At 39.8% G+C, this 14,762-nt stretch overlaps 1 protein-coding gene across 1 annotated transcript in view; it reads left to right on the forward strand.

Annotated features, from left to right (window-relative positions):
* The first annotated feature begins 217 nt into the window (after window positions 1–217).
* The window catches only part of SLC35A1 (solute carrier family 35 member A1), a 48,044-nt gene continuing 33,499 nt past the window's right edge, over window positions 218–14,762 (forward strand). Inside the window, exons 1-2 of the mRNA XM_044001426.1 lie at window positions 218–300; window positions 11,361–11,538. Coding sequence (XP_043857361.1) covers window positions 285–300; window positions 11,361–11,538 — 194 coding nt within the window. The 5' untranslated portion in view covers window positions 218–284. The remainder of the gene's footprint in view (window positions 301–11,360; window positions 11,539–14,762) is intronic.

Below are 14,762 nucleotides of genomic sequence, written 5' to 3' on the forward strand. Positions count from 1 at the left end.
CCTTCTGGGAATTGTAGTTTTTAGGACAACGCCCATATGAATCGGTTGAGCCCGGGGTTCACGACCTCTCCTTTCAACTTACCCGCCCTAGCCCGCAACTGGGCACAATCAGGTTTTCCCCAAGTCTATATCAGACTGAAGCCGAAGAGAGAGCGTCGCTCTAGGCCGCCGCTCCCGGCTCTCTATGGTCTTCGGGGGCTGGTCCCACAGTGCATTGCGCAGAGCCGACACCTAGCGGAGCGCTGATACACTAACGTTAGTCCGTCGGGGGCTGCTCGGCAGCGATGGCCGCTCCGAGAGGTGAGAGCCCTCGCCGGGGCGCGGGCGGGGGGCAGGGAGAGGCTCCTGCGGCTGCGGGCCTGGCTCGCAGCGCGTCGAGGCTTGTTAGTCCGGGCTGGCTGCCCCGGTGTCTGCCGGCTGACAGTGCAGGGCCTCCCTGGAGCTCTCCCCGCCGGCCGCGGGGACGGCGAGGGGCGTCCTCGGGCGCGGAGAGGATTTAGCTCCTCCACTCGTCCCCTGCGCCTTGGCTGGAGGAGGTGGGAGACGGGGACAATGTGTCCCCAGCCCTCGGGGCAGCCCTTGCGGGTGTCAGTCCCCTGGGCACTTTGGGGTGTAGGAGGCTCTAGAAGGAAGGTGGGTGCGCTTGCATTTAGTTCAGCCGATTCAGGGATTGGGGTGACCCCAGACCCTCAATCCCACCTCCCAAAGCCAGTGGCACTTGACTTTATAAGATGGGGTGGGAGAGGGGTCAGACGGGCCAAAGGGCCCGTCCGTCCTTTTAGTGCCACCTCTTTTATGCCACACCTTGGGACAATCTGGTCTCCCTCCACCAGTTCTTTCCAAAGGTGTGTAATTTAAAGTATGCGGTTTCTCTACTTTCCTCTTCTTTCTTTCTCCCACTTGCAAATAAGACATTTCGAAGTGCATTTTTTTTAGTGTGGATTGGGAGACATTTCAATTCTGTCAGCTCTATGAACTGTTTACATCATAATGCTTTATCATAAAGGTGACCAGTAGGAACTTAAAAGACATTCATACAATACACATTTAACAAAGTGCCTACTATGTATGCTGAACGGTGTTAGGCCCTGGGGGAGAGAGAAGTGTAAATAAAACGTGATCTCTACCCTCGGTGTGTGTGTGTGTGTGTGTGTGTGTGTGTGTGTGTGTGTGTGTGCACACATATGTATATGTGTGTCGATATACGTGTATACTTATGTGTGTATATATATAATGAATTAGTGCGTATGTATATATATAACATATACATATACATATATACATATATATAATGAATTAGTATGGAGCAAGGGAATAAAAAGTGCAGAGTGCTATGAAATTCAATGAGGGAGAGCGCATTGTGGTTGGGGCTATGGAAGGAAGACTTGATGGAAGAGATGTCTATTGATCGGAGCTTGGAAGGGTAGAATGCTATTAGAGAGAAATGGAGTGGGGAAGGAGTTCTAATTATCATCACTGTGAGCAAAGGTGTTGAGATGTTAAAGCATGAGAAAGGTTTGGGGGATACTTCAGTAATAAATATTGGCTGGGGTTAAGAGTACATACATGATGGGGAGTAATCTGAAATCTTACTGGAGAGGTAGGTCGGAGCTAGGTCATGGAGGCACTGGGATGTCAAGTAAAGAAGTTTGTTGTTTAGTCATTTTTTCATTCCTCTCCGACTATTTGTGACCCCGTTTGGAGTTTTCTTGGCAAAAATACAGGAGTGGTTTGCTGTTTCCTTCTCCAGCTCTTTTTACAGATGGAGAAACTAAGGCAAACAGGGTCACACAGCTAGTAGGTATCTGAGGCTGGATTTGAATTTAGGTCTTCCTGTGTCCAGGTCCCACAAATTTCTCTACTGGGGCACTTAGCTGCTTGAATCATTTAGAGTCACTATCAGATCTTGAGTAGTGGAGTGATATGATCATATTAGTGCATTAGAAAGATTGCTCTGTCAATTGTATATAATATATATTGGAAAAGAGGAGATCTGGAGGTTTAGTGCCTTAGCAGTAGTTGAGTGGCAGTACTGGCCTAAAGTAGACTAGCAGCAGTGGAAATAGCAGAGAGGGGAATTCTATCTGAGTGAAGTGTATAAATAGGTTCGACTGAACTTGACTGACTGGATTAGTTAAATGTATGGGATTAGGGGAAAATCGGAGATAATTACTGGGTTCTAACTGTGAAAATCTGGGAGAATTATGATGCCAGGTTGAAAGTGAAAGGGAGGGGACTCTGGAAGAGTAGCAGAGTTGGAAGAAGATTAATTTAATTATAGATATTTTGAGCTTTGGGTACTAGTGGGTCACATAGTAGGCAGCTGAAAATATCAATCCACAGACTGAGGAGCGTCAGTTCTGGAGATTTAGATTTGAGAGTCATTTGTTATTAGTGCTTTCTTCCTCCTCAAGTTATATTGCATGTACGTACCTGTTAAAGTAGTGTATTTTCTTCCCCCCTCCCCAGTGAAATGTAATCATTGTGGGGGTATTTGTTTTATCTTTTTATTTCCAGCACCTGGAATAATTTATATATAGAAGATATTTTATAAGCACTTGTTGAATGAATGATCAAGTTAGCATAGAAGTGGTAGTTGAAGCTGTGGAAATGGATGACCACCAACTGAGGTAGTGTTTGGAGAAAAAGAGAACTCCAAGTAAAAAAGAAAGAGGAGGAAAAGAGATGAGTGGACATAGAATAGGAACAGTTAAGAGAGGAGGAAGGGAGTAGAGAATATCTAGTAGTATCAGTACTGCTAAGGGACAATAAAATTGAAGACTGAGAAGAGGTTATTGTTAGATTTGGCAGTTAGGTTTTATTGGTGACCATTGAACCTTACCTTCAGTATTTTGGTGGGAATGAATAGATTGTGAGGCAAAAATAAAAATTTTTTTTTTGCAGGGCAATGAGGGTTAAGTGACTTGCCCAGGGTCACACAGCTAGTTAAGTGTCAAGTGTCTGAGGCTGGATTTGAACTCAGGTCCTTCTGAATCCAAGTCAGTGCTTTATCCACTGCCCCACCTAGTTGCCTCCCCCCAAATTTTAAATTCTTATAAAAGTCACACAGCACTTATAACAATTTAAGAATAGAGAGTTACTGCTCGTAAATAATTGTTGAGCATCAGCTACACAGCCCTGGTCTAGATGTTACAAAGAATTAACTTTTGCTTTTCACATTGGGAACATATTGTCCTGTGAGAGGACAACAATGTCAATTTAGCTGACTAGGTTATTTTTCAAATTTTATATCATAATCTGTGAATGTACTAAAAAAAATTTCTGAGAATCTGTGATCTCATCGATATGTTTTTCCTCTGTCAGAGAAAATTGGAACCTATCTGTCTATTCTTTCTCATCTAATATGATTTTTGGCCATACCTTCCCAGAAATCAATCATCAACAAGCATCTTTTAATTGTGCCAGGCACTATGCATGGGTCTAAGGACATAATACAAAGAATGAACAGTTCTCACTTTCAAGAAACTTATGTTCTGGGGGCTAAGGAGCAGAAGAAGTACATATATAAGTACATAAATAGAATAAATATGAATGCAAAGATAAGGAGGGCACTAGCTGTTGAGAGGAGGGAATCAGGAAAGGCTTCATATAGTGGTGTTACTTCATTTGCATCTTGAAGGACGAAAAGATTCACTGAGGAGGAGATGAGGTGGGTGTATATGTGTGGCTGCAGGTGCAAAGGCTTGGCAGTGGGAGGTGGTGGTGTGTGTGTGAAACAGAAAGAAGGCCATTTGGACTGGATCACAGTGGATGAGGGGCAAAGAATAATGTCCACAGAGGCCAGGTAATGAAAGACTTTAAGAAGTAAACAGAGTTTATATTTGACCTTAGGGATGAGAGAGAGAGAGAGCTATTAGAATTTATCAAATAGGGAGTCAGAGCTGTGCATCAGGGAAATCATTGGGGACTGTGTGGAGGAAGGACTAGAGTGGGAAAGAAACTAAGACAGTGTTACAAGGCAATTAGCACAGTACCTAGCACATAATAGGCACTTAATAAATGTTTATTGATTGATTGTTTATGAGGCCAGAGTTGATGAGGGCCTGAATTTAGGTGGTAGCTTTGTGAATGGAGAGAAGGATCAGATTTGATAAATGTTGTAAAGGTAGAAATGGCAAGATGTGGCAACTGATGGGATTTGGGGATTTGTGGGGATATGTGGGATGGGCAAAAATGTGGAGTTGAGGGTAATGCTAAGGTTATAATTTGGAAGATTGGAAGAATGATACTTCCTTTGACAGGAATGAGGAAGTTTGGATAAGGGGTGGGTTGAGGGGGAAGATAAAGAGTTCTGTTTCAGACGTGTTTCCAGTTCATTTAGTTTAAAATGTTTAGTAGGCAGTTTTGGTGATGTGGAACTGAAGCTAAGAGGAGAGACTAGGAGTGGATCTATAGAACTGTGAGTCATCTATCTAGAGCTGATTATTAAATCTATGGGAACTGATGAGATCACCAAAAAAAGGAAGTATTAAAAAAAAAAAAGAACAGGTGTGATAAGACTGAGCCAGCAGTTGGACTTGATGGCCTCTAGTGGAGAGGACTGAGAAAAGACCATCAAATAGGGCAATTAAGAGCTCTTTGTAACTTCGGAGAGAAAAATTTCAGTCGAGTGATAATGTTGGAAGCTAGATTGCAGAGAATGTGTGAGAGGAGAGAGAGTAGGGGCAGTGAGAGTGGACATCTTTTTCAGGGAGTTTGGCTGAGAAAAGTAGAGAGATATGGGATGAAAGCTTGAATGAATTATATAGGAGATAGCAAAAGCTTTTTTTAAAAAAAGGATGGGGGGAACTTGAGCATGTTGGAAGGCAGTAATAACAAGGGAACCAGCAGAGAGAAAGAGGTTGAAGATTTGAGAAAGAGAGGAGCTGATTAAGGTTGCATTTTGCTGGAGAAGACAAGAGGAGACTTGATCAAGGGCACATGTAGAAGTGAATTGGTTAACTATTTAGTAGAGATTAGGAAAGGAGGAATATAAAGTCAGAGCAGAAGTGATTATCTCCTGTGTGATGTTTAACATCTAAATTGTGGTTGCCTTAAATTAGAAGCTTTAGCATCAGTCTTTGGGCAGTAAGCATTTATTAAAGCATATAGGTATTCATATGGAGTTCAGAAAGTTAAGAAAAAGTCCTATCTAGCCTAGAGTTCCAGCCTGGTTGGGTTATTCCTCAAATCCTCCAACAGAAGCCTGCTTCAATCACGAACTCTCTAGTAAACTGATTGCGGAAGCATTTTATAGGTTTGAAACAGAGGCAGTCCTTACACATTGCTTCAAGCTGATTGGTTTGCACCCTACAAATCCATTGGTTCACTGAACTTGAACGTGTTCTCAAGTTAAGTTCAAAGTCTTGCTTCTGAGAACAATACCTTCTTAAAGGCTAGCCAGGTGTGATTACAATCCAGTTAATTTGAAGTAGGCTAATCAGCAGTCAATCACTCTCACTTGATTCAATCAGTTTAGATTAATCTCCAGGTGGATCTTTGAGTATCTGCTAAATTCCATTATTTTATCTCACCTGAGAAAGTACCGAAAAATGGAGGGTTTGGATATCTTAAGAGTAAATACATGGTGTGGGAGGTGAAATGAGAGGTCGTTATAGTTAGAGCATCATAAGTCCAGAACTGAAAAGGACCGAAGTCCCTTTCTAGTCCAACTCCTTCATTTTGCAGAAGAGGAAATTTAGTTTTTCGTTGAGAAAGTGGGCAGGACTATCCCTATCTGTGGCTGAGGCAGAGGAGAGAGGATGGTCTTGGGATTTAGGAGATTCAAGAACTGGGAGATTAGGGAGTTTGAAGCATCCTCTATAAAGGGTCCATCTGATATGCTCCAGGCCTTCCTCTATCTCTTTTTTGTTTGTTTGTTTTTTGTTTTTGTTTTTGTTTTTGCAGGGCAATGAGGGTTAAGTGACTTGTCCAGGGTCACACAACAAGTAAGTGTCAAGTGTCTGAGGCCAGATTTGAACTCAGGTCCTCCTGAATCCAGGACCAGTGCTCTATCCACTGCGCCACCTAGCTGCCCCTCCTCTATTTCTTTTAACATCATGGATTCCATTATAGTATTTAGGCTATGCATATATTAGCCTGTTTTCTGAGTGTACCTCCCTTCGATGATGTGATGCCCAGTAAGGTTTCTTCAGTGCATATGTTAAAATAGCAGTCACTTAAATGGTTGGTTATTGATTGAAAAGCAAATGAGATTTCCTTGAATAACAGTGAGCTTTGATGATCCTCTGATTATTAATATTGAGTGAGGCATAGATGATATATATTCAAAGAGTAAAAATAGAAGAGGGATTTCTTTTAGATTAGGGGGATCTAGCCATTTTTTTGGGTACATAGATCCTTTTGTCAGTATGGTAAAACCTATGGACCCTTTCTCAGAATAATGTTTTTAAATAAAATAAAATGCATTGGATCACAAAGGAAACAAATTTTCTTGAAATACTGTTGTAAAAATATTTTTAAAACAAGTTCATTGTCTCCAAGTTAACGTTTGCTATAGGTGATTGAGATCTTTCATATAGTCCACAAACATTAAGTGCCTATTATATGCTAAGTACAGAGTTTTTGTTCTACATAAATCACATTACACAAATTTGGTAGAGAATTCTGAAAGAAATCCACATTCCACAAAAAAATCTATATGAACTCTCTTTTCTCCTACCCCATGGCCTTGCATTCTTGGGCCTCCCACCTTCTCACCAAAAAAACCCCTAAAATAAAAGCCTTAAAAAACCCCCCTCCAAGTGAAAGCAGAAGAAGGGATGTTTGGAAAGACCTCCCCCAAGAAATGAGGACTTGGCTTGAGCCCTTCTGTGCTGAGAGATGAGACCTTTGCCCCTCTCTACCTACCCACTCACATGTCCAATCCCCCTCATGTCTGCCTTCTGTGCTTGGGGCTGTGTATCTGCCCCTGGCCTCCTGTGTCTGACCCCCACACCCTTGATTCCAGCCTGGCCCTTGCAGGTTCCTCCTGCTCTTGCTTCTCTGTCTCTGGCCCCTACGTGTCCTTGAATCCTCCAAAGGCTTGCAGCCCCCTTCCTGCCTCCCTCCTTCTCTCCCTCCTTTCTCAACTTCAGCAGGCAAATTCACATTAATAATTACTTAGAAAAAAAAATAATTAGGCCTAACTTAACGTGAGAACTATTTATATTATACAAAGAAGAGCAAAAAAACCCAAAACAGGTCCTACTTTCAAGGAGCTCACAATATCCAAACAACTATGTACAAAAATATAGAGAGAGGATAAATTGGAGATAATGAAAAGAGGGAAAGCACTAGCATCATGGGGGATCTGGAAGGGCTTCTTATAGCAGGCGAGATTTTATCTAGAACTTGAAGGAAGCCAGGAGAGAGGTGGGAAGGGAGAGAATTTGGGCATGGGAGATAGCCAGTGAAAAGGTCCAGAGTTGCAAAAAGGAGTGATTTATTTAAGGAACATCAGGGAAACCAATATTGCTGCATTGCAGACTGCTTGGGGGTAGCATGTAAAAAGGCTGAAAAGGTAGGAGGGCCCAGATCTCATAGGGCTTTGAACACCAAGCAGAGGATTTTGTGTTTGATTCTGGAGGTAATAGGGAACCACTTGAGTTTATCGAATAGGAAGGTGACATGGTCAGAACTGCACTTTAGGAAGATTACTTTGACAGCTGAGTGGAGGATTGTAACGACTGGAATGACGCCACCTGCTGGAGACTTACTGTAGAAAAGCTGTGCCATGAGGTGAAGGTCTCTGAGGGCAAGAACATTCGTCTTTTCTTTGGCGTCAGCAAGTGACGTTTGCTTGTGGGAGGAAGAAGGGGGAGCCTGGCGCTCTGACTCTTGCCCTTTCCTGAGGACTCTGGTGGAGAAGGGAGCTAGAAATGCGCTCTCCCTTTAATAGATAGATGAATGTAGGCCTTTCTCTCTCTCTTTACCAAATTCTTATTCTCCTTAATAAATGCTTAAAAGTCTAACTCTTGCTAAAGCTTATAATTTATTGGTGACCACTCATTAGATATTTTAGACAGACTAGCTAGAATTTTAGCCTTTAACAGGATGGATTGTAGGGAAGAAAATTTGAGGCTGGGAGACCAATTAGCATGAGGTGATGAGCAAGGTGGCAGTTTCAGAGGAGAGAAGACGCTGTATATGAGAGATGTTGCAGAGGTAAAATTGACATAACTTGACAACAACAGATTGGATAAAGGATGTGTGAGAATGAGAAGTCCAGGATGACACCTGGGTTGCAAGCCCGAGTGACCAGGAGGATCCCGGTCAGTAATAGGGGAATTCAGAAGAAGGGAAAGTTTTTTGGGGAACATACAATGAGTTTAGTTTGGGACATGTTGAGTTTATGATGTCTATGAGACATCTAGTTCAAGGTTTCTAACGGGCAGTTGGACATGTGAGACTGAAAGTCAGGAGAGAGGTTAGGCAGGGCTGGATAAGTAAACTGAGAATCAGTATAGAGATGACTGAATCCATGGGAGCTGACAAAATCAACTGAAATAGTATATAGAAAGAACAAAAGTGGGCCTGTGACAGAGCCATGGAAAACACTCATGGTTAAGAGCATGACCTGGATGAAGATACAGCGAAGAAAACTCAAAAGGAGCAGCCATATAGGTAGAAGAACCAGGATAGAGTAGTGTCATAGAAACCTAGAGAGTATAAAGAGGGTGATCAGTAGTATCAAAAACTGCAGAGAGGTCAAAAAGGGTGGGAAAAGGCCATTAGATTCAATTAAGAGGTGCTCCTGTTTGTGTATGACACTGTGTTAATTATATCAAGCCCTATAACATTGAAGAGCTTCCTAAATCATCATAGGGTCAATTTTATACCTCAAGAGACCATAGATGTCTTCTAGTTCGATACTCTCATTTAAGAGTTGAGGAAACTGAGGCCCAGAGAAGTTAAGTGACTTGCCCAGGGTCACAAAGGTAGTGGAAGAAATGAGATTCAGCCCTGGTCCTCTCTCTCAAATCTAGCTTTCTTTCTACTGCACCAATTTGCTTTTTAATTTTTGAGGTTCATGATTACTCAAGAGTTCAGCCTAACTATGCACAAAAGGAAAACTGAGTGAAGATTGGTTATTTTCTAGACTGTGATATTGTTAGATGGGCAACCCCATAGTACTAGCCTACCAGGACATATATTTTAAACAGACACAATGGACAGTGAATCTATGCCATTAATTGATTAGGAAAACACACTGGATTGCCTTTGGGAAATTGCTATGAGCTTTTAATGATCCCAAGCTTCTTGATACAAAAACCCAGCTTCAAATTATATCATATAACATCAAGTCATAGAATGTCAGTCTTTGAAGAATCATTATTGCACTTGGAGTTAGGAAGACCCAGGCCTTAAATTCACCTTCTGACACCCACTAGCTTTATTACCATGGGAAAGTCCCTTAATGTGTCTGAGCTTCATTTTTCTCATCTGTAGAATGAGACTGATAATAGGTTGTATGGCTCTAGTGAAATAATTTGCTTAGTGCTCTTTGCAAACTTAAAAGTACTATATAAATGCCAGTTATTATGATAACCATTAAGAATGGACAATCGAGAGTCATATAATGGGTGCTGCAACATATGTGTATGTGTGTGTGTATATATGTGTGTGTGTGTGTGTGTGTGTGTGTGTGTGTATGTATGTGTGTGAAAAGTGGTGACAGTGGCCTGGTTGTGTAGCAAGAACATGAGATAACTGATAGACTATTCCATTACTACCCAGTTAATTTCAAGAGCTCTATAAAGTCTCCAGCATTTTGGGTGCCCCCTCTGTAAAACACTCATGGGAGGTCTTGGACAAGAGTTGCCCTAGATGTGAAAGCGAAGATGGGTTATGATCTGCTCTGTTTGAGGGAGTATCCTCATTAATTAGATCATAGATGCATTTATTATTATTATATACTCCTTTCTCTACATTTTTATTGCTCTATTATTGAATATTTATTGGGTAGAGTACAGCCACAAATCTACCTAAATGCACTCTGTTATACAGTCTACCTTCCTTATTATCTTCTCCATATGACTATCATGGGTAACTACTATAATGCCTTACTGAAATCCAGTTATGCTGCATTTATAGCATTTTCCTGTTCTACCACTCTAGTAACCCTATTGAAAAAAAAAAACAACCATGAGATTTGTTAGAGGGGTATTTAGAAGAGCTAGTATGGATTTTTTAGTGACTCTAGACTGGCTCTTAATTCATTCTAGAATTTTGTTAGGCATTGAGTTTACCAATTTATAATTTCCAGAATCAGCCCCCCCCTTTCTCCCCCTCCCCCTGCTCCCTCTCTCTCTCCCTCTCCCTTTCTCTTGCTCTCCCTCCCTCTTTCTTCCTTTCTCCACAATTAGGACATTTGCTCATATACTCTTAGAGCTCCCTTTTATTCACATTAACTCTGAAAGATCGTTGGTTCACTGATCACATCTGTAATTCTCAATTATATCTATCATCTGTTAACATTTCACTATTGGGGGCAGCTGGGTGGTGAAGTGGATAAAGCACCGGCCCTGGCATCAGGGGACCTGAGTTCAAATTGGGCCTCAGATACTTGACACTAGCTGTGTGACCCTGGGCAAGTCACTTAACCCTCATTGCCCCACCAAAACAAAAACAAAAAACCCCAAACAAAAACATTCCACTATTAGCTCCAAGCCATGGACATATCTTTTCCTTGTCCTTGCTCAGAACACACCTTAAAAGGCCTTTTTCTTTCTAATTGTTACTTTTTCTCCATAAGCCTCATCTCATTAGATGTTTTCTTTATGACTCCCCCCCCCCCTTTTTTTTTTACAGCTTTGTGCAGTCTTCTTCATTTTTCGGACATCTGTCCTTTTCCTTCTTTTGTTTATGTCCTTTGTGTTACATTCCCCTAATATTTTTATATACTGTCTTCTCTTCTTCATTAGTATAATTATTCTTTGAATCCTCAGACTTTTGTTTCTGAACTCCTTCTAGTCCCCTTGAGCCATCTTCCTTTAAAGTTCCTGGCCATTTAACCTGCTTTCATGCTGCCCCCTTTTATTTGGCAAATTTGTGATTGTAAAAATTCCTAATTCCTATTTTCACATGTAATATTCGAGATCAGAAGTTTTAAAATGCAAAGTGTAGAGTACAAAGTATGAGGAATTTTTTAATCTTGAAATTAGTGATACTTCCTAGAACAAAGTTTTAGAAATATTTCAAATTGACAGTTTTTAAAAATATCTTTAATACAGGGCAGTGGAAAAATAATCCTTTGAAATAAACCAATTATTTCAAATGTCATTCTTAACATAATTCTTAAAAGTTGTCATTTATAATATTCTTCATTAAATTATATTTTTGTTGAATATGTTTTCCAGAAAATGTCAGTGTGCTGTTCAAATTATACTGCTTGACAGTGATGACCTTGGTGGCTGCAGCTTACATCATAGCTTTAAGATACACAAGGACAACAGACAAAGAACTCTACTTTTCAACTACAGCTGTGTGCATCTCAGAAGTTATAAAGTTATTGTTAAGTGTTGGAATTTTAGCTAAGTGAGTATAAACACTTTGCAATATATTGGAGTTATGTTTTCCTACACATCTACATATTCTGTCTTTAATACATGCATAACTATACTTACTAATTTATATTTTTGAGAGAGATCTTTACTGGGTTTGATCTAATAAAGCTATGGAAGGGCAAATAAGGTATTTAATGAGATTTAACTTGATTCTCTGCTTTGTGGGGATTAAAAAGAAAAATGTTCCACCCTTCACAGGAGTGTACTCTTTCTGTGCCATAGCACTGTGGTGCTGTCCTTACCTAAATTTACCTTTCTGTAGGCAATGGTAGGGAACCCTTATACCCAAGAATTAATTAACCAGTTAAACACATCCAATATTTTGCTTTACAGTTAATTAGTGTGTACAAAAGTGCATTAGTAATGACTACAGAGGGAATGGAAATAGCAGATATAGACCATTTTGGCAGCAAAGAAGGAAAAGATTGGTGGTTAGTGGATGGAGCAGTAGAAGAGAAGGTTTTTTGAAGATAGGAAAAACCTGTGCATGTTTGAAGGCATGCAAAGAACCGATAAAGAGAGAACAATTAACAGGAGAGAGGGAAAATAATTGAGTGAACCAAGTCCAGGAGTAGGAGGAGTTGGGTGGAATTGAGAGTACGGCTAGAAGAATCTGTCTTAAAAACTAGTAGAGATGGGTTTTTTTTTTGTTTTTTGGGTTTTTTTTCCTGATATTGGAGAGAGGGATGGGAAAATGAGTGTTGGGACAGAAGTAGAGAGGGATGGGTCCTCTAGAGAACTCAGAATGGATGGCCTAGATCATTAGTTATGTAGAAAACAAGTTCATCTCCTGAGACTGATGGGTTGGTTTGGATGGGTTGGGAGCTTGAAGAGAGTAGAAAAGATTTGAGACAGCTGCTTCGAGGATTCCATCCTGTAGATCATACTTACCTTTTATGTTAAATGTTCTTGTCATTTACTTCAGTAACAAGAGCAGTGTTCTTTGAAAGGATGAATCAGAGTAAGAAGGAAGGAAAATTAATCAAAAGAACCCAAAAGTGAATACTGAGTGATTTTTTTTCTCCTAAATAAAGTAAATTTTGTTTCCTAATACCTTGAGGTTTTTACTAGTTCATAAAAAAAAAATCAAGCAGCTCTGTAGATTTGTATACAGGTTTAATTCTTAATTCATTTTATTTTATTTTTTTTTACATCCAAACATTTAATGAGAAATCTCAAGAGAGCAGCTGGTAGATTAAATGATAGATAGCATTCTGTTTCAAGTTGAAATGGAAATAGTGGAAATTTTTTTATTGTTATTGTTTAAATTTTGTTTGCTTTCTGATATGAGGAAACTTTGATATTAGTTACATAGCCCTTTATGAATATAAGATTTATAAGGAATGAGTTAAATTTTAGTTAAATATCCCGCTAGAAAGAATCAAACATCTAAATGTATTATTTATCCAACCAAACAATCCAAGTGGTTTGCTTCATTCACATTAAACAAGCCAAGTGACGTTTCTTCAAAATGTAAGTGAAAATTTGGACAGTGTTTATATATTATTTTAGAAATACTTTTAAGAAGCATTTCCAGATGTTTCAGAATTGCTGTTCCTCATTGTGGCTCTGTGTTAAATTCTTTTGTGAGATTAAAGTTCAAAAAGAATAGGATGTTTATTAGAAATAGTAACAAGTGAATAGTAACAAGTATCATTTCACAAAGTAGAACTAGGATTTAGTAAAGAGTATCCAAAAGAGTTGATACATTTTTAGATGAGCCAAATTTATAATCCAAGGAAAGGCTTAGTTATTTCAAGTGAAGGAGGAGGCCCTTTAGGGATTTATCCCATGGCCTTGGTTTGAATAATCTAACATTCAGTCTGTCAGTCAACATGCAGTTAAGGTTTGTTTTCGGTGCTTTTTTTTTTAAGTGCCTACTATTTGTACAGGCAACCAGGTGGCTCAGTGGATAAAGTGCTGGGCCTAGAGTCAGGAAGAATCATCTTCCTGAGTTCAAATGCTGCCTCAGACACTTACTACCTGTATGATCATGGGCAGGTCACTTAACCCTGTTTGCCTGTTTCCTCATCTGCAAAAGGAGATGGAGAAGGAAATCGCAAACTACTCCAGTATCTTTGCTGAGAAAACCCTAAATGGGGTCATGAAGCGTTGGACACAACTGGTAAATGACTAAACAACAACTTTTTGTAAGACAGGATTATAGCTTAATGAGCTTATAGTGTAATACTGGTGGCAAAGGGGGATAAGACTTAACTACACAGAAAGTATGATATGATACAAGGTGGAATGTGAAGTAACAGAAGAAAAATGTAGACAAAATAATAGGAAAAGTTGAGGGGAGATACCACTTTCAGTTGGGTGTATCCAGAAAGACTTTGTGGAGGAAGTAGAATTTTATCTGATCTTTGAAGAAAGAAAAAGATTTTGTAAGGCAGAAATGAAAAGAGTGTGCACTGTAGGACAAAGCTTCTTAAATAGTGGCTCTCCTTCCTATATGGAGTCACGTAGCTGAATGTGGGGATTGCAAAAACTTTGGCAACAGTAAAATGTTATGTATACCTATTTTATATACCTATATACCCAAAGTCATGTAAAAATTTCTCAGGCAAAAAGGGGTCACGAGTGGAAAATGTTTAAGAAGTTCTACTCTAGGCAAGGGGGGACAAGCTGTGGGAATACATGGACTTGGGAAGAATGCAACATGAAATTAGGGAACAGCTAGTAGTATGGTTTGGTTGGAATATAGAGTATATGAAGGGAATAGTGTGAAATAAAATTGAATAGACAGATTGAAATTAGACTGTGGATGACTTTAAATACCAAGTTGTCAAGTTTGCAGCTTATTTCCAAGGCAAGTTTTTTGTTTAGAGGATAAAATGATTAGACTTATACATTATAATTTTGGCCTCTTTGTGAAGGATGGAATAGAGGTGGAAGACTGTTTGGAGGCTGTTACAGATTAGATGTCATGATCAGTGCCACTAGGCAGGTGGTAGTTAGAGTGATATGACAGAACAGAGATTCTTACCCATTTGGGGGATTACACATCTCTTTGTGAAGCCTACAGATCTCTGAATAATGCTTTGCTGCCTCTATTCACAATTGAAGAAAATGCTGTCAGTTTTGTTAGTAAAAATAAAGCTGTAATTTTTTCCCCATTCAAATTTATGGATTCCAGGTTAAGAAGCCTTGCTGTAGAGATAGAATTGGTAGAATTTATCAACTTATTAA

This window comes from Dromiciops gliroides, chromosome 4 (assembly GCF_019393635.1).
Source record: "Dromiciops gliroides isolate mDroGli1 chromosome 4, mDroGli1.pri, whole genome shotgun sequence".
Classification (NCBI taxonomy): Eukaryota; Metazoa; Chordata; class Mammalia; order Microbiotheria; family Microbiotheriidae; genus Dromiciops; species Dromiciops gliroides.